At 33.8% G+C, this 19,926-nt stretch overlaps 4 protein-coding genes across 5 annotated transcripts in view; 3 read left to right on the top strand and 1 right to left on the bottom strand.

Moving 5' to 3' along the window:
- LOC114937628 (uncharacterized) overlaps positions 1–6,950 on the top strand; it is a 68,519-nt gene extending 61,569 nt beyond the window's left edge. For both annotated transcript variants that reach the window (XM_029311164.2, XM_029311165.2), the window contains exons 7-10: positions 216–521; positions 1,136–1,714; positions 1,809–2,539; positions 2,692–6,950. In XM_029311164.2, coding sequence (XP_029166997.1) covers positions 216–521; positions 1,136–1,714; positions 1,809–2,539; positions 2,692–3,067 — 1,992 coding nt within the window. In that variant the 3' untranslated portion in view covers positions 3,068–6,950. The remainder of the gene's footprint in view (positions 1–215; positions 522–1,135; positions 1,715–1,808; positions 2,540–2,691) is intronic.
- A 989-nt stretch (positions 6,951–7,939) lies between these two features.
- LOC114937612 (uncharacterized) lies at positions 7,940–11,210 on the top strand. Its single transcript, XM_085483913.1, has 9 exons — positions 7,940–8,183; positions 9,003–9,100; positions 9,190–9,472; positions 9,553–9,660; positions 9,723–9,859; positions 10,043–10,190; positions 10,401–10,542; positions 10,738–10,913; positions 11,119–11,210. The coding sequence occupies exons 1-9, from the start codon at positions 7,967–7,969 to the stop codon at positions 11,208–11,210; spliced, it is 1,401 nt and encodes a 466-aa protein (XP_085340039.1). The 5' UTR covers positions 7,940–7,966.
- A 189-nt stretch (positions 11,211–11,399) lies between these two features.
- On the bottom strand, positions 11,400–16,848 carry swi2 (Protein singed wings 2). Its single transcript, XM_029311175.2, has 11 exons — positions 16,692–16,848; positions 16,461–16,508; positions 14,715–14,882; positions 14,376–14,538; positions 13,951–14,107; positions 13,099–13,247; positions 12,810–12,995; positions 12,485–12,643; positions 12,197–12,307; positions 11,795–11,884; positions 11,400–11,700 (listed from the first exon to the last, which is right to left on the bottom strand). The coding sequence occupies exons 1-11, from the start codon at positions 16,820–16,822 to the stop codon at positions 11,515–11,517; spliced, it is 1,548 nt and encodes a 515-aa protein (XP_029167008.1). The 5' UTR covers positions 16,823–16,848; the 3' UTR covers positions 11,400–11,514.
- A 1,146-nt stretch (positions 16,849–17,994) lies between these two features.
- On the top strand, positions 17,995–19,912 carry lwr (ubiquitin conjugating enzyme lesswright). The gene is made up of 4 exons (XM_085483942.1): positions 17,995–18,349; positions 18,805–18,888; positions 18,957–19,219; positions 19,301–19,912. The coding sequence occupies exons 1-4, from the start codon at positions 18,284–18,286 to the stop codon at positions 19,365–19,367; spliced, it is 480 nt and encodes a 159-aa protein (XP_085340068.1). The 5' UTR covers positions 17,995–18,283; the 3' UTR covers positions 19,368–19,912.
- Positions 19,913–19,926: the final 14 nt, after the last annotated feature.

Raw genomic sequence — 19,926 nt, forward strand, 5'->3', positions numbered from 1 at the left:
CTGTATCATAAATTTATTATAAAATATGGAAATTGCGATTTTTATAAAAACTAATGGCTCGTGATTTTTTTCATTTTTTATATCACCGGTGTGTTATTTAAATATAACGAAGAGTTTAATTAAATAAAATCTCTGAATACAAATAAAAAATTAAATATATCCGACAAAAAATTAATCTCTCGTTATTTTCTTCATATATATTCATGCGTGTACAGGTGATTTTTGTCGATGAAAAGTCCCGAAGTTTTGTGAAGGAAAACGAGAACTGCGATTTTTATATATCCGGCGACGAGAACTCGTCGGGCATTCTGGAAAACCCGAAGCATTCTTTACCGCCAAACACCACCTGCCGTTATCACTTCCAAGGGAAGCTCAACGAGATCGTTTGGTTATCGTTCGTTAAATATTACGTCGCCAGCGTCGAAGCGGCTGCAAATATCGATACTACCGCTGATTGCAACGCAAAACTTCTAATATGGGATGGCGATATCACTGTGGACAAACTTGCTTCTAATCGAAAAGTACGTATCACATCAACTGTAAAATTTATTACTTGATAACTTTTTCATTTTGTGCTAAAATAAATTTTATACTGAATTCAATACTAGAATAACTTTCAATTAAGATAGTAGTAAGACTCTCACACATGTGAAACAGAAATTGTAAATTTCATGAGATAGTAAAGCGCAAGTTTTCAAAGAAAAATTATTTTTGCACAAGACACATGTTTCTTGGTGCGATACCAAGTAATTAAATAAAAGCTCCATTACGCTTCTTTATAGAGGTTTATTAAAAATTTAAAAATCTCGAATTGTAAGATTTTATTTAATTAATTACTTTAAAATAAAAAAGAATATTTATAATTACTTTAAATTTAAAATAAATTTGATACTAAAAAGTGATATATATGTAGACATAAATCCAAATTTAGAAAATTAAAAGAGCGTCCTATGGTTCTATAAAAATCTCATAATATAAAATCTCGTGAAAAAGAGTATATAGTTAATTACAATATCTCTTCTACGGAGAATTATTATATATCTATAATTATATAATTTTTTTGAACAATGAACAAAGGATAATAAACACACTCAATATTCTATCTTGTGACACAGTTGTGTAATAATGGTTGCAGAATGTTACACTGATGGGACAGTTCTGTAAGGACGACATACCGCGATTGTGCGACCACAGTCTGCTGCGCAACAGTAGCCGTCACACGCGACCATGTAGTCTCGCAGAGAGCTACGTGTCAACCGGCCGCGATCTCACCCTGGAGCACATATTGCGCCAGGGTAGCGCATTGTATCCGATAAGTTTCGTGCTACGTTACGAGTTTGTGCACGAAGCCATCTCGTGCAACCACGTGTTCACCTCGACGTCGTCGACCTCATCCACGTCTTCCACATCATCCCTATCGGCCTCCTCTTCCTCTTCCTCGTCTAATACCGGCAAATTCTCATCACCAAAAAGCGTTTTCTTCTACGGTCGCGGTGGAGCCCAAAATCTGAGCTGCGTATATAAATTCGAGGCCGAACCCGATCACAGGATAGAGCTGTCCTTCGTCAGGGCATCGTTCGGCGGCAAGAACTGCGCGTCTTACATAGACCCGTTGGTGAACCGATGGACGTGCGATCGGCGCATGGCGGATGTTAAGAAGCATGGCATGGCGAATCTTATTGTCGCAGAATTCCCTTGGCAAGGAGTCGAACTTGTACGTACGATATAATAAGATTTCTTCCCTCTATATTTTTAAAAGCCTAATTAATTAGATATTTGTTTATTCAACAACAATTCTTTGTTTACAGGTTCGCGATTGTCTGTGCTCGAACGTGAGCGAGAGAATCGTCGTGCGGACTCTGACATCAAACATGGTGGAGGTCAGATTCACCGTCACGCTCATGAACGTCACCCAGGATTACCGAGATTTCTTCTTCGAGGGAGAATACCGTTTCGTTCCCGTGGGCGTCGAGTCGAGCGAACACGGATGTTCGACGAGACTCGAGGAACGACGATTGCGCGGCACCAGCGGCGAGATCTCCCTCAGGAGTCCCCTACCGCGGGTGATTCCCGGCGTGGCCGCGGTGGAGGAGATCCTGACGAACACGGAGGATCTCACGGCGACGCAGTGCGTGAATGAGCCGTGGCTGATCGAGCCCGAGGATGCGCGCATCAACTTCCTGTATTTGAGAACCGCCGGTTACAGCATCACCCTGGATAATGTTGAGGATTGCATGACTTTGAACAGAATCATCGTCTATTCGGCCGCAAATACGAAGGAGCGCAGCATTATTTGTCCGGAGGGTGGCGTTGACACGGCCAGAACCGTCGACTTCTTCTCCGGTGGTTGGAACTACAGCGCCGTGAACGCGAGCGTGGCGATGGCGCAGCATTCCCGCAGCTTCGTCGTAGAGTTCCTTCAGCAAGAGCCTGGTTTCTATGCCGTCACGTGGATCGCGATCTCCAAACGTTCGCCAGTCACGCCCAATTTGAGCGCCAATACGTTCGCCATATTACCCACGGAAGACTGCCTCTACAGGTTTGTAACGCGATTTCTATTAGATTAGTAGGATTTTTAAATATTCAAATTTTAAAAAATGTTATTTTTTAAATACTTATTTCTTGTAAATAAATTAAATATAGATATATAAAATCAGAATGTAATCAGAAATATCTCTTTTCTTTTGTCAGATGTCCAGAGATCCAAGCATGCATCAGCTCGGTTCTGTGGTGCGACGGCGTGCGCCATTGTCCTTCGGGCTTCGACGAAGAAGAAGCCAATTGCTCCTACCACTTCGGGGTTACGCTGCTCTACGTCGCGGTGGGCGCCGGTGCCCTAGGTATATTTCTGATCCTCCTACTGGCCACCGGTTGCCTCAAGTATTGCCTCTACCGGCACAAGGCGCGCAAGAAGAAGAAAAACGTCGCCCTGAACGTCAATCATCTCCATGTGAATCATACTCACCACAACAACGGCTTGACCGGGAGTCGGCTGAGCGGACGCTACAATCTAGCCACACCCCAGGAGATGTACCTGGAGAATTATGGAAAGGACAGTATTTGTTGACAATACGCCATTGCCAATATCGAGACCACCGTGTGAATAGTCATGATTTTTAAATGCCTACCTCGCTCTGGCCCCCTCCCTTTCCTGTTTCCGCTACCCCTAAAGTAACGGACCGGAGTGTACGGCAGCCAGACACTCCCATCCCAAGGGCACACACATTACACACGACGTGCATACACACACATACATATACATACTCTCGCAGTAATTGTACGAAATCCCGTAGAATATATCCAAAGCACATAGAAGCGAGCGCACGAGATGAAGCACTCAATTAGTGACGAAGATGGTTCCGTCATCGAGTCTATTCCTTCAGTCTCATAACGATCGGTCTGTTTTGAATAAGCGGATTACGGATTCGACTCATTAAATCGGGACGGATGGCAATTCGCTTGTCACCTAAGAATGGATCGCAAGACGCTCGTAATCCTAACGAGTGAATGAGAGGAAGATGTAAACGCACCTCTCGTACGCTCGTATATATGGCATTTACAATAACACCGCAGTATCATGGTAGGTTTAGATATACACACGATTTAAGAGTAAAAAAAAATACGCGCAAGTGGACGAAGAGCAGCGAAATTGGCGTTTATACACGCACATATACAATGCTTCTAAAAGACGTAGGATACGCTGTTTTCGTTGAGTGCACTTTCGGTCGGTTATCGGATGAACGTCGTAAACACAACGTCTACGACGCAACTACGGCGATAAAAGTAACGAGATGAAGAGAGAGAAGATGCGAGCGCTAAAAAGCGAGAGAACGCGTTTCACAGATAGTTTTCGTGCGAATGATGTCACGATCGATAGGAAAGGATAGGATGTTAAAAGTTATATGCAACTCGCGAAGTGATATATTCGCGGCATTAAACTGGCTGTGTTGGGAAGAGATTTGGCGAAATTGGGCGTATTCGCTTTTATTCCTGATTGCGCTAATTCTGAGACAACCCTCGTGTTTATCGTTAACGCTACTTTCGTTCTTGAGATCTTCCACAAGATCTTCATGAAAGAGGAAAAAAACGATGAGAAACGAACCGCGATTAAGATACATCATTAACGCTCGTGCAAATCTCTCTGTTCTGACAAATCCGTTATAACCAGATCCCTTACGCTTGTCTAAATTTCCTCTATCCGTTGATGAAGCATCGTTTGTCAAACTAATCGCAGGCTTGAATACGTTGCATTGATTCAAATTAGGGTGACTACGTTAAGTTACTTTTTATACTGCTAAAAGATATTGATTGTTAAATTAGGATAATGTCAGGATTTGATTGGAATTTCAAGTTCATCGTGCATTCGCAAATCTAATAGTCAACGCAACATCTTCAGGGCCAAATTGCTGGTCTCTAATAAATATTATAAAGAATCTACTTAAAAATTTAAGCAGATCCTCATTTCAGATCTTCGATAAGTGCCCTTTGTAATCCTGATCGTTCTCGCAAACCATCCTTACATATTATCCGCGTTATATTCCATTAATATACAATATACATCAATGCTACACTGTCATGTGTTTACGCATTACGCAATAATTCGGTCTCGCTCGCTCCACTGTAATTCCATTCTATGTCAATTCAAGCATAATTTTTTTCCATTATCCCCGTATCTGCGCGATTTTCGACTATTTAAACTTTATAGGTGATTTATGGAAGACAGCATGAGATACGTAGATAATTCACTCGCATTAATCTAATAGGTTTGGTATCGATGCGCGTGGCTCGAACGTAGATATATCCATGTGTAACTAATTGGATGCCGAAGGAGAGTATGTACACTGTAATTCTGTTGCGAATGCAACAGGAATTAAGCAAACGAAATGGTTGAGCGAACAATGGACGAGATCCCTACACGTTAGCCTATTATAGACACTGTATGGTAAAGCGCGTCTAAACGTACGTCTGTATGCTGTGATAGAAGTAAGCGTATCAACAATCGGAAATAAATCACTCGCGTGAACTCACGTTACACGCATATGTATGCGTCCTCGAAACCATCACCGAAGATGGATCGCGATCATTCGATTTGCGATCTTCGACGTCGATATCTTAACGCGGTCCAGCGTACAACTTCTAGATCATTAATCATTCAAGAAAAAGATATGTGGTCCAAACTCGAGTAATATAAGTAAACTCGAGAAAAGTTGATTGAAATGCGAGTTTATATAGTAAGCCATTGGGCGGAATAGTGGTATAAGTTGACGAAAATAAAAGTTTCAAACATCAAAATTAGAGCGAAATAAAACTTTTGACATATATTACTTCTCTTATGTGTATACAAAAAATATATTGAAAGTGATCGCGATAAAGCAATTGGATTTTATAGTTTCGTAAACTTTTCTTATCTACTGTCACAAAGCGAGAGAAAAAAATTGCTTACACCGCTGTTTTGATCAATGGCTTGTATATTGCATAATTTTTATATAAAAACGGCCGTTGAATTAGAATTTATTGCGATCGCGATTCTAAGACGCGTTTTTCTAACGTGTTAGTTGTGGTATTTTCGTACACCTTTGCGAACTTATATACATAGACTTTCGTGTCACAAAGTTTGAAAAATTCTTACAGAGACGCCGACCGCGTTAAGATATCTTTCGCCAGTCTCATGAATTGCTCCGTGAATAATTCACTACCTATATAAGACATCGTCTATCTACACGAATACTGCCGCAGTTATATTATTTATTCATAAAGTTTTATAAGTCTCTTTCTACCCGAATACGAAAAAACTGTTCGAATATACGACATTCTATATACTATATAAAGACACGGAATCCGAATGCGAGTAACGTGCTAACGAATAACGTATCGTGCATCAGAAAGCGAAACTATGCACCAGCTCCTCGATGTGTTAATCGCGCGATTTCAATATTAAAGACATGTTAAAATTTAACTCTAACATATCGAAAGTTCGAAATTAATTAATTTAAGCGCGCCACCATTTATTACTACTATCTATAGCAAGACTCAAGTAGCAATTATTTTCGTGAATGAAGATAGGGACGATCTCCTTTTTCAAAGAAAAAAAATTCCTAATTCTTTTTTGTACGAAGTCGTTTCGTTAAACAAAAAAACTCATTTCTCGTGAAATTTTTGATATATCACGCAGTCGGTAGAGTTCTCACATCTTGTCTCTATAAATAAATAAACGCATAAGTCTCCCTCGACGACGAAAACCAACGTAATACACTTGGTGGGACGCATCGTTTCATGGGGGACGACGATTTATATTATCAGTATCTTTCTACGGACACAGAAAATATCGATGTGGCCCGGCCATTAAAAAGCACACACACGGAAAGTAATTCCTGTTCCTTCGTGCCACGAGAGCGAATCAGTACGGAGTTTAATTCCTTCGACGGATAAAAAAAAAGTCTAAATCGTGGAGCGTGCACGTCACATTTTATGAGATTTACGATACGCCTCGACTCCACGTCTCGCGCTCAATCGAGAATGCGTCCTATAATTACGAAAATATAGTAATATGCATGTATGTAAGAACGTACACGAAAAAAAATGCCGTAGCACAAACTGGCTCGCACACAAGTAGCTAAAAAAAGTGGATGGTAAAAGAGTTTTGAATCAAAGAGGCCTTGATTCAACGACGTTTCTAAGCAAGTATTACGCGTTACACGATGTATTGTAATCCCGTGTTTATAATTTTAATAAAATACCATCGCGTTAAAGAAACCCAGCAGAACAACCGTCAAAAGCACGTTATTAATTCATCATATTGTTTCGTTCTCTGAATCATTTTCTCATCGAACGTACGTTTTTACTCGCAAAAAAGTAATATAAAAGATGTGAGCCAACATCTGGAATTTTATTTTGCATTAATCTGTGCAATGAACGATGACTACGAAAAAACTATTAAAACTCAAGGAAAGTCATGATTAAAATTGCTATTTAAATTTAATTTATTTATAAAAATCTAATTTATTTAAATTAAATTTTTATGTCGATTTTGATTATTGAGCAATAATTAAACATTGACTTGAAGACACATTATAGTGGGAGACAAAATAATTAATAGAGCCAAAAAATATATAATATAATTACAATCGTAATATTTAATGAAGGAAATACAAAAAAGAAGAAATAAGATATTTTAGACCAATTCCAATTTTCATTAAAAAGAGTTATTTCCTTTTTTTTATAAATTATGCGTAGAAATCTATTTTTTTAGATAAACTTATTACTAAGTAAACTTGTTATTTAGGAAAACTCTTTACGGATTTCGTCATGACGACTGCAAAATCTTTTCTTAATTATTACAGTCTCTTGGAATATCATCATTCATAGTTCGATCTCTCGATCTTTGCGAAGATTTTCGATTACATCATCACATGAATGTGTTCTTCATACAAAGTTTACCTTACATTGAGAATAATAATAATATTGATAATAACAAATATGTAAAAAAATTTACTATTTTAAATTATAATTTGCAATATATTAATTATTTTAATGATTTGAAAAAGAATCATTTGAAAAGTGTAGCGAATAATTTAATACATTTATTGAAAGTCGTCAAAATAGTAAAAAGATAATCCTAAAATACGGAGAGAGCAATTTTTTGTAATAAAATCGATCAATTAATTATATCATCGAATAATTTGACTTGTGAAAATGCTTCTCTTTATCTACTTTTAACTATAATAATAACAATAGCAGCTTTATTTGTCACGATTTACTCAAATATCTCGAAATATACACAGATCGTGGGTCAATATCGCGCTCTTACGTTGTTTGCCTTTTGACATTTATTTCCACCCATCAATTTGTCAGTCGCGAAAAATGTAAAAGCGCACGTTTGTACCCTGACAGATCTATCGCGATTCACGGATCTCGATGAAATATTCATCACGTCGCAGACAGATCCGCGAAAAGAAGGCATTCTCGAATGTCCAGCGAAAGCGCATCGTTCGCCGATATGGCGACAGATGCCAAACTGGTGCCACCGAGATCGTTGCACGGTGTCGACGATGCTGAGATCATTTGGGACACGATCACACGGCGATTTCCGCAAGCGGCACCGCTTCTCTGCGAAATGGAAACTGTAATCGAACGGGCTGAGGATCTGTTGCAGCAACTGAAGACACCCTGCGCTCAAGGAAACGGTACGCTTTTCCCGTGCAATCTAAGTCGATCAGGAAATATCTTCATGCATATACGTGGCATTTTGCTTGGTGTCCTCTTCTAACAGCAATTTCTCTCGAACAGCTCGGAATTTTTATAACTTAAATTATTTTTTTTATCATTTGCATGCGAAGTTATAAATTTAACACGTATATAGTAATAAAAAGGCTCGAATAATAAAATTATGAAATAGCTTGAATGTAATGATTACAGTAGCGTGATCTAATTATGCAGAGTCTACATTTATCCATGCACTTGATTAATCTCATTATAATTATCGCGCTATTAAATTAATGATATGCATGATAGAATGGGAAATACAAATAATTTATTCATGAGGAAAATTTATCTTTCATAGAAATATATGACAAAATATATATATATAGAGATATGACCTACATCCATTTCTCTTTGCAATTATATTTGAATTTAATACGTAGATTTGCTGACTAAATTATCGTATGCATAAATCATGTGTCGATTTGATTTTATAAAAGTTACTTCAATTAGATCAACATGTAAATAATTTAAAAAAGATTTTTATTAACAAATTTGCAATGTAATATTATCGCGTAAAATTTGTTAAATTTATTAGATTCTTTTATAATATCAATATATTATAAAATTATATTTATTCAAATTATTATACATGAAATAATGATATTTTTAATTCCTAATCTCTAAAATATTTAAGTTTTTCAATATTTTCGAAATTCAACAAAATTGTCTCTAAATCTCTTGAATATTAATAACGTAATAATATTATTTAACATAAGCTATTGTTTGATTTGATATTATAGACACGTCCAACTCGTTTCACACAGCTCTTTACCTGGATTCTCGCGAATCTAACACGACGATGTCGGATGCAGAATTCGTTCTTGCTGAAGAAACGGATGTATATAGATCCTATTTATTTTTACATTGCTATTTTATTGATCGGAATTTTAAATTCGAAATTTTACGAAAACATATACCCTATTCAAGATTTTAGAACATCTTGAAACTACTGAAGATATTGCAATGCAACTTATAACGCATGATATTGACGAAAAACAAATAGTCTTATCTCAAGATCATAGTGAACAATCTGTTCAGTGCGAAAAAAATTATCCCGATCGGAGATATCATTCGAATTTGCCTCCAAGAGTCGATAAAGTTCAATATTTCAAAACGAGTTCGATGAATAAATGTCAGGATTCTCAGGGGGAATCAGATACGAATGTAACAGATAGTGGTGATAAAGGGATCGATGGTAGTTCCGAGAAAAGTGAGTGATATGATGTTTGTAAAAATAGAATCCTATAAAAATACTCCTTTTAAAAAAATCTATAATGTTACGCAATCTAGAATTGATGGAAACAATAGAAGAAAAGAATAGTTTGGAAGGTTGGGCAAAAGTCGCTGATAATGCATTGCAAGAATGGCACAACGATATGAAAAATATCGATATTTATAGTAAGTTTATATAAAATTTATTTTGTAATTAATAACGCGAAATATTGCTGTAATTATTTTAGGTGATAATGATCCAGAAACCCAACCGAACATAAATATAGATAATTGTTTGCTTTTGATTAGCAACAGTAAATATGATGACACTGCTTATAAGCTTAATAAGGCAGATGATGTAAAAATTATAAACAATCATTTGCAGGTATCGATGCTTTTATATTATATTTATAATATGTTTAAATAAAAGCAAATATATTTAAATTTGCAACACAATTTTTTTCAAAATTATGTTCAAACTCTCGTAGATAAATATCTCTATTATGTATTTTCTAATTTATAATTTTGTTCTCTTATAAAGCCTTTGATTTTTATTACGATATTACAGGATATCACTGCAAAATGTTCCGTAGCAATTCGTTCGCCGTTGATTATCCTTGAAGAATATGCGAAGCGGTGCAATGTGTCAATCAAGTACGAGTACAAAACGAAACCGAATTCGTATGTGATAAATGGCGATCTGTGTGGATTTCGCGGTAGTATATTTATATTTTTTTCCAAACAGAATGTTATTATTTACCATCATAAATGTCAAATAGTATTCTTTCATTTTATAACGCAGTGCAAATTGTAATGCTTGTTATTTCTTAATTATTATTAATAACTTTTGCGCTTTATATCTGACGTCCAAAATGTTGCAAGTGCTTCTTTACGCGTTGTTAAACATAGTTTGGATAATGTGCCAGCAATGTCTTGTGCTGCGACCAAGGATCTGGCCAAAAACGAATTGGCGGCAAAAATATTATGGATGGTAGCCGAGTGTCAAATAGATGGCTCGGAACATTCGTCGTTCATCTGCGGATTATTATCTGATTTTTCGCGCGAGGAGTAAGTTCAACAAATGAAATGTCAATCTAATAAATTAGAATATAAACTTTAGCAATATCAAGTTTGTCGTAATAATACCCCAAGAAAACGATCCATTTCATAAAAAATTGAGCATAATGAAAATTGATTAGCAGTTTAAAAGTATATAAAAAAGTTTTTGCGTTTATTTTTTAATCCTTTATATTTGATACTTAGAATGTTAGAGATAATAACGTTTCATCAAGGCAAATTGAAGAACGCGTCGCAAAAGCTTTACAAGCTTTGCCTCGAGAAAGAAGAACCTACTCCTGAATACTCTATTCATAAATTGATAACAAATCAAGGGTTTATATATGCAGCTCAATGCACAGCTTTAAGACATGTTGGAAGTGGTGTGTTAAAATATAAAAATATCAATATATATATGTTAAATCAATCTCTGAAAAATTGTATACTCTGTCGCGCACAAAATTAATTTATTATTTGATTTATTTAATCTTTTAATGAAAAAAAGTTAAAAGAAACATGATAATTTGGTACATATTCCTTTCTTGATACTTCAATATTTATTATAATTTGACATTAATATTTTTTAAGGACAAGGCCGGGGAAAAGATAGTGCTAAGATTGCAGCTGCTGAAAATTTGTACCAAAAATATATTCAAGAAACGGAACAACAAACAATATAAGTTGATAATGTCAAGCACTAAGATATTTTTTTATTACTTGCTTTTGATAATAAAATTTATCCAAATGTTTATGATTGATTTAAAATCATCTTCTTTATGTTAAAACAATCGACCAAATTCAAGTTGACACGCATACACACATACACAAGTATACAAGCTTACAAGACAAATATTCGAAAAAAAGTGTGATTAATTAAAAAATATTTTAATGCAAAGATTTTTTTATTACACAATCTCCGTTCATACTTAAACAATTTAAATACTTAATTCTTTTTACAAGAGATAAAAGGCATTTGTAACATTATCATGGTATTTTGGCGACGATCCAAGGTAGCTTTCCAGTTTTCTTAAAAGACCAATAATCATACAAAAGCTTACCTAGCACAAGGAATATTAATGATGCCAATACGATGTTCAAAATGTCAAGGGGATGAAGCCAAGAATCTTCGTCCGATGAGATGCAAATCTCGGTCCGAGTAAGATCGCGAATCTAAAAGCGCGATGTAATTACATCTCAATTACATTATTCATGCATCTATTTCTCAATAACATGTCTTGATAAAAAAAGGCATAGAAGTAGTCACCTGCTTATTCGAATTATCATTATCGCTTGCGACAGCACATTTTATATCGTTGATATCTTTTACTAAATTTGGATGCCGAATCAAAAGGTCCTACAAAGATATAAATAGTATTTCGTTAAATTAATAAAATACAAATTACTGCCTTAAATTATAGAAGCATAAACACAACATTGAATTTGAGAATATCTGATATTGAAAATTAGAGATCAGTTTTACCATCACTCAGCTCTTTTTTTTTCATCCTTTCTCTATTTATCTTTTATTCGTGATTATTTTATAGTGCACAAAAGTTGAGACAGACATTGTATCGCTTTTAATTAAAATAAAATGACAACTAAGTGCAATCTTAAATACATTTAAAAATTTGTAGAGTATATATAGACTGTATGAATTTAATCATACCTGAAAGCTTGGTGTAAAATGACAATTACATGTCCACGAATTATTGCCGAGATATAAGCCAGCGACATTGCTGTTGTGCAACAATGCGTTTTCCAGAGCATAAGTAGGCAGCTAAAAGACGCAGAACAAAGAATCATAAACTATACAATATTTACTACATCATCTATCACATGGAATTAATTCAATCAATTTTTTTTCTTTACTTCATCACGCAACATTTGTCACGCAAAATAGATAATGCTATAATCTCTACGAGCAGTTTAATTCATTTCGATAGGGCAAACTAACATCGATAAGTTTATTCCCTCGAAGATTAAGGAGTCGAAAGCGATCTAGCCAATCTGATCCTTCTAGCCCAACGATAGATTCTATCAGATTATCGTCTATGTAAAGATCCAAAACCGACTTGTAGATGGGATTAGTTGTGAGTGGAGTTAAGTCCTTAATCTAAATGATAAATAAAAATGTATTAATACTTTAAAACATATTTGCAAACATATATAATTACGTTAATAAATTTATGCGTCTATAATTTCTTTTTATTCATATTTCATAACATTTAATAATTGATACGAGATAACCATCAGGATTAAAATAACGAGAATTATAGAACCTTATTTCCGGTTAGACGAAGGGTCGTCGTATTTGCGGGTAAAAAATTGGGCATTTCAGTTAGACCTCGATGACTACAATTGACCGAAGTAAAAGCTATAAGCTGTTTCTGCGTAAGCTTGCCCGCACCAACCACGTAAATCAGTTCGCAATCGCAGACTGTTTGTTTGCATTCTTTGTTTAATGTCTGAAAATCAAATGAAAATAGTCACTATACAAGCCGGAATTTAATATACAAGAACGTTCTACTTCTTAGATTGTAAGAAAAGAATGATATATTTTCTCGTTACCACTATTATCTCGATGATCGGGAGAAGCGGTCTTCCATCATACGGCGTAGCGCAAAGTAATTTGTCTTTGTCGACGACTTTGCTCGCGGCTGATCCTTCGTTGGGGTCCAAAATCCACGCTGTATCCTCCGTACATCTCAATGGATTACCTTCGTCAGTATATCTTCATTAATTATCCATAACGCGCACATTAATCGAATGCGATTCCCTGATTAAACAATTCGTCGTTTCGCAGACTAATCATATATAGAGTTTGCTGTTATCTAAATAAAATTATATGATGATCATCTAGATGGAATTTTGGCGTCATCTTGTCTTTATATAAAAATTGATATTTCTATATCTACATATTATAGATGAAAAAGTGTTATATCTGTATACTAAATAATAGAATAATGCTCAGATAATTAGCGATAAAAATTTATAAATAAAAGTATTAATATATTTTTATGTCTCTTTTATAATTTACATTTCTTTATAACTGTTTACATAAGCAATCTTAAAAATAATATTATCTGAAAGTTATCTAGATGAATCACCATATAATTTTACCTTTTACCTATATATATTTAAGACAAATTATTTTTATTTTATTTAAGATGAATTTAAATATTTTCATTTCATCGTTATTGAAATTATCTAAGCACAACATTGAGACTAATCAAATATTTCAATATTATAGGAAAAAGTTACAGCATTTTGAATAGTTTAATATTTTTTTATAATTTATGTATCACATTTTTTAATTACTATTTTTATTTATAAATACTTTTGAAAGAAATGAATATTTTAGCAAAGAGTCTAGATTTGTATAGCGTTTCTCATGTTAAAGTATTATGAAATTATCCTTACCAGCCAAAAGAATACGCTTTAATGCAGGCGTATTGAAAGCTGTTACATTGATCTCTTCGAGAGCATTGTTTTTCAAGTCGAGATATCTCAGAGATCGCAGATTAGAGAATGCATCTTTCGGTAACGTGCGCAGTTTGGTGCCAGTCACATTGATTTTCTATTGATATAAATATATACCTCCCCTCCAAGCTCTCATAAATATTCTCAAGATAAAATAAGTGCGTAAGATATATATTACGCGAATTTTCATGACCAATATTCTTCGATATAGATTTCTAATTTTTATTTTATTATCTGACGACGAAATAACTTCATTTTTATTATTATTGCGCCATTGTCCATGAAAATTCGAATAAGCAACCTTATAGTAAATTCTAAATCAAAGTTCTCAATTGCTCTCCGAGCATTTAACAAATATTTTCTACCTCGAGAAATTGCGCCTCGATCGGAAATGCAGATGACAACTGAGTTAAATTACTGTTCGCAATTATTAATTTTCGCAAGAACGTGAATTTTCGTAAAACCTCATGCGGATCAAATGTTGCTTTTGGCCACTCGCAAAGAATGAGAATCTGCACATGTTTAGCCCTAAAATTTCAATTTCATTCACAAAGATGTTAATAGACAGTATGTATTAAATTATTGTGTAATTGCGAATTTTCTCTCACTTTAATTTCGTGTCGAGACAATTCTCTCTATCCTATGATAATTAAAAAAATATATATCCAAAAATAGATAATTTATTCCAGCATCATTTTACTTACTTTGCTTTCCATTCGTTTTTAAGCCCATTGAAACAAATGAGACTATGTCGATTTTTCACAAAATTGCATTCGGAATAATTATTAACACGTGGGTGATGCCAATAACAAATATCATCGTCTTTCGTAAAGCCATGTGAAAAATGTACATATATATAGAAAAGTACGATTCTGTAATAGAAATGATATTTTATTTTATTGCATATATAATTGCGCGACAATTTTCGAGAAATCAAATTACTGCGAAATAATCGCAATGGCATGTTTCCTTAATGGAATTTGTATTAACTTTACGGCTCATCATTATATTTAAACATCTGTTATATGATTACGCGTGATAAAATTTATTCTTTATTTGACCATACAACAAAATTTATCACTTCATTTAACAATGTTACATAATTCATGTGATTTCGCGAAGGTATGTAACGGAAGTAGGTGAGCTAACGCGTGAAAGATTTATAATCTTTGTTACTTGGCAGCTTTTTATTATTTGCACAAGACACGATAACGAGACCAATATATTGTATCGTTGTAAGTCCCACGTTATTATTAACTTACATATGTAATTTATTATAAATATCTTATACATTCATTTATTATCTATTCCTCCTTTCTATCAATTTCGACGTACCGCGGCCGTCTAACTTATCAGTGCTCATTGACGATCGATTTAGTTTAACATTTTTCAAACAATGTTTCATGCTTAAACATGCCTAATGAGTGCGAACAAATCACGCGACGCAAATATCTTCGCGCTTACCTTTGATTGTCAACCCACTGAAATTTGCCGCGCTGATACTAAATTTCGTGCAAATATTGTTACAGTTATCTCTACATTGTCACAAAGAGATAGAAAAATAAGAGAGAGAAAAATTCGAATAAATATTAAATAGAAATTAGTAAATTTAATTAAAAAATTGTATGTTTGCATCAAGTTGTTCACATCTTGATATAAACGCGACAATAATATAAAACTAGCAAAGATTTAAAAAATAAAAAAGTAATTAGATTTCCTGTTTTAAATATTCATTATGATAATTATAAAATCTGTTTATCTGTCAAATTTTGACAAGAAAACATTTACATTAATTTTTATGTAAGACTACAATTTAGATTTAGACTATAAAGACTAAAAAAAATATAAATACATGGACATGATAATATAAAAATTATTCATAATATAACAATAATAAATACTATTTAATAATTCTATCAATAAATAATAAAAAGATTCAAGAAACTACGTTCAACCATAGGCTAATAATTGGTCGATCCCACGCGCAAAGAATTTCGTCACTAATTTTAGCAATTTTAGCAAATATTTCTTAATAATTAAACAACTTTCCTATTTTTGTAATACATAAACACATACATATAATACCTAATTAGTAATTATTTATAGATCAAAATAATAGAAAGTTTACTGTCTCAAATAGTCTGGAAGCGTCATTATCTTTGATTAGATAATTATACTAATTTGTCAATATGTATCTAGCAATATATTGATAAGATATTTTATTATCTATAAGCGTATTTCCTAATAATTGATCCTAAAAACGAATTAATTATTTGTAATTTGTGATATAATTTTAAAGGAACTATTGTAAAATTCTTTACAATGTATAAACGTACAAACGTACAATGGATAAACGTATAATTGAGATTAATTTATTATATTTATCTGTGAAAAAATGAGATCTATTAGAAAAATTAATTAGAAAAATAAAACAAAACTGAAATACTCACAGAAAGGTTCGTTGCGCTGTCATTGTCGTCACGATAAAAAGGTTGACGCTATAAATAAATATAAATGTGTTGTTGATAAGCGGTTATAAAAAAATTTGCAAACAGAAGAAATGCAAATAAAATATATTTCGAGCAAAATCACGAGAAAAATTTATGAAAGTTTTTATCACTCGGCACTTTCTTAACGCAAGATGGATATCTAAAACAATGTCGGACTCGTATATCTCATACATGTATGATCGCGGCGGGTGTCGAATGAAGAATGGCAGTGATGTTAATGAGAAAAATAGGAGACGTATATTCGGCGTGTCAACAGGTGGACAACTAAAACGATCCGGTGGCTTAACATATATAATGAACATATATTGCGCGATAACGAGCGCAGTACGCGGAGATGTGATGCTGCCTGGTGCAGCGATGCAGATTACCTTGTATATAGATTACGATAATGCATTTTTCAAACAGTGAAACTCAAAACAGCCAGCAAATGACGCAAGCACTTTGTTATTTGAATTTCCGATTTTTTTTTGAAGAAATTATAAATCGTATAAATATATATGTATTGTTATTGATTATGACGTACGAAATATCCATATATTATCCAGGCAGAACATAAATAAACTCAAAATGATAACGTCACTATAAGTAATTTTGGAAAATAATTTTTATATGTTACAATTATATTTATTTATTCCATTGTTCACACATATTTTCAAGCAACACAAATTTTTTGAAAATTATATAAGCGATTCTCTTATATTAATTTCTCTCTTGACATCTTTAAATTATTTTTAAATCATTTTTGTTCAGGTAACTTTTAAGTGATAAATAAAATCATGATGACATTATATGAGTTTTATATCTACCTGGGTATACATTGTCACAAAGAAAGAGAAAAATTCGAATAAATATTAATTAGAAATTAGCAAATTGAATAAAAAAAATTATATGCTTGCATTAAATTTATTCACATTTTGAAATTAAACGCGACAATAATATAAAATTAGCAGATTTAAAAAGTAAAAAAGTAATTAGATTTCACCTATTTTAAATATTCATTATGATAATTACAAAATCTGCTTATCTGTCAAATTTTTGACAAGAGAATGCATATTTATATAAGACTATAAAGTTTTAGATTAAAAAACTAAAAAGTTAAAGACTAAAAAAATATATAAAAATAATAAATATTATTCAATAATTTTATCGGTAAATAATAATAAGATTCGTTAACAAATATAATACAAAAATTGTTTAATCATGCATGGTAGAAGCAAATGAATTAAAATTATATACTAAATTAAAAAATTAATATTTCCTCTCCTCTAATCGGTTCTCTTAAATGACTCGAGTTCTTTATTAAAATTCCAAAAACAAGCAATAAATTTTAAATAGCGAGCCACATACTTAGCTTCTGGACCAGCCAATCAACGAACTGGACAAACTATGAACCGTCCCTGTTGGCGCGCGACTGTATATTTTTAGTCCAGGAAATCCGGCCTGTTTTATCGACCGAGTCGTTGTTGTCAAACCGTTTTATCCGCGAGAAAAACCCTCTCGCGATCCTAACCGCGCGAGCGCGAACGGATCCGTAGCGCTTTTAGTCGAGCAGCGTTCACCCTCTGGCTGCACCCTCGCGAGGAGCGTGCATTTCTTCGAGTTGCATCCGGCGAGACATTCAAATTCGGCGACTCGTGACTGTATCTCTCCCCGGTTCAGATACCGTGGTGGGCGTCGAGAGAACGTGGGGCGCCGTTTCGCATCGTCCAGCTCCGTGAGAGCGTATCCTGTCGTTCGAAGATCGCCAAATCGTCACAGGCATAATGTCAGGCATAGCGATCGCCAGGCTCGCCGAGGAGCGAAAAGCATGGAGGAAGGATCACCCGTTTGTGAGTTTCCGCGCCTAAGCGTGGTCCCGCGTTCCCGCGGCAACCGGCATCACCTGGTTTCGCGCGCGCGAAATGCCTCAATTATTGTTGCGTGTTGCTCTCCTCGCAACCGTAAACAATGACTCGGATCACGCTCCGGGTCGGATAACCGAGCAGGCTGACCTGAAAGAAATTATTGACAAATTATTAATTATTTATACTTAATGTCATAATTGCAGTCTCGTCTCGAGACATGATGCATAGGTTAATCTTCAATTAACGCATTTGCATATTGTAACATATTTGCGTGTAAAGTGAAATTTTTTAATTGTTGAAAGATTAATAATTATTGCTCCATTGTGTAAAGCTGTTGTATATATATATATATATAAGATTCTACAATTTCTGTAGAAATGTTAATTGTAGCATTTTTCTTAACGGAGGATGATACAAATATATAATCATTGATTTTACAGGGTTTCGTAGCTAGACCAACCAAAAACCCGGATGGTTCTCTTAACTTGATGAGTTGGGAATGTGCAATACCAGGAAAAAAATCTGTGGGTAAACTTCTTTCAGATGAATTATAGAGTTACGTACATTTTGTATTGAACTCTTAGTTTTGCAGACTCCTTGGGAAGGTGGACTGTATAAGCTACGTATGATTTTCAAAGATGATTATCCATCGAGTCCACCAAAATGTAAATTTGAACCTCCGCTGTTTCATCCAAATGTTTATCCATCCGGTACAGTTTGCTTGTCACTCTTGGACGAGGAGAAAGATTGGCGACCAGCTATCACAATCAAACAAATTCTTCTTGGTATCCAGGATTTACTAAATGAACCAAATGTGAAAGATCCTGCTCAAGCAGAAGCGTACACAATATATTGGTATTTATGAGACATTACAAGATATACAAAAAAATGTCAAAATACTTCAAGATTAATCATATTTTCATATATTTTTTACAGCCAAAATCGTCTGGAATACGAGAAGCGCGTTAAAGCGCAAGCCAGAGCAATGGCTCCACAAGAATAAACGCAAAAGTATCAAATCGAAATATTTGAAATACGTGAAAAAAATGTGTGTGGACAAAACTTTGATTTCGTCCATCGTTCTTACACAATTACCTTTTTTTTATAAATAAAATTAACATATAACTAGTTAACTAGCTTATAAATTAAAATTTATTTACTTAATAATGTCTTGATTACAAAAATTTCGAAGTAGAATATATAATTATTAGCAAAACGTGTCATATATAAGTTTTTTCATACATATAGATATTCTCTTATGAATGTTAGAGCTAAGTTGATTTATGTACTTTAAGACAGAATTATTTTTTGAGACGTAAACTTTAATTTGTAAGTCTTATAATTACTGATATTATTTTTAAAGAAGGAATTTGAGAGATGTTATGAATAATGACAACTAATGTTATGAATAAATATCTCTTCTGCTTTCTGAGTTCTATTAGTTTTACTTTTTGAATATAACACAGTTATCTGTAGATGAGCTTATTTAAGAATCTATTAAGTAATGTACAAATTTATAAAAAAATAAAAATTTAATTCGTCGAACTATATGTGGTAAAATT

This window comes from Nylanderia fulva, unplaced genomic scaffold, assembly GCF_048542155.1.
Source record: "Nylanderia fulva isolate GAGA-0341 unplaced genomic scaffold, ASM4854215v1 Scaffold28, whole genome shotgun sequence".
NCBI lineage: Eukaryota > Metazoa > Arthropoda > Insecta > Hymenoptera > Formicidae > Nylanderia > Nylanderia fulva.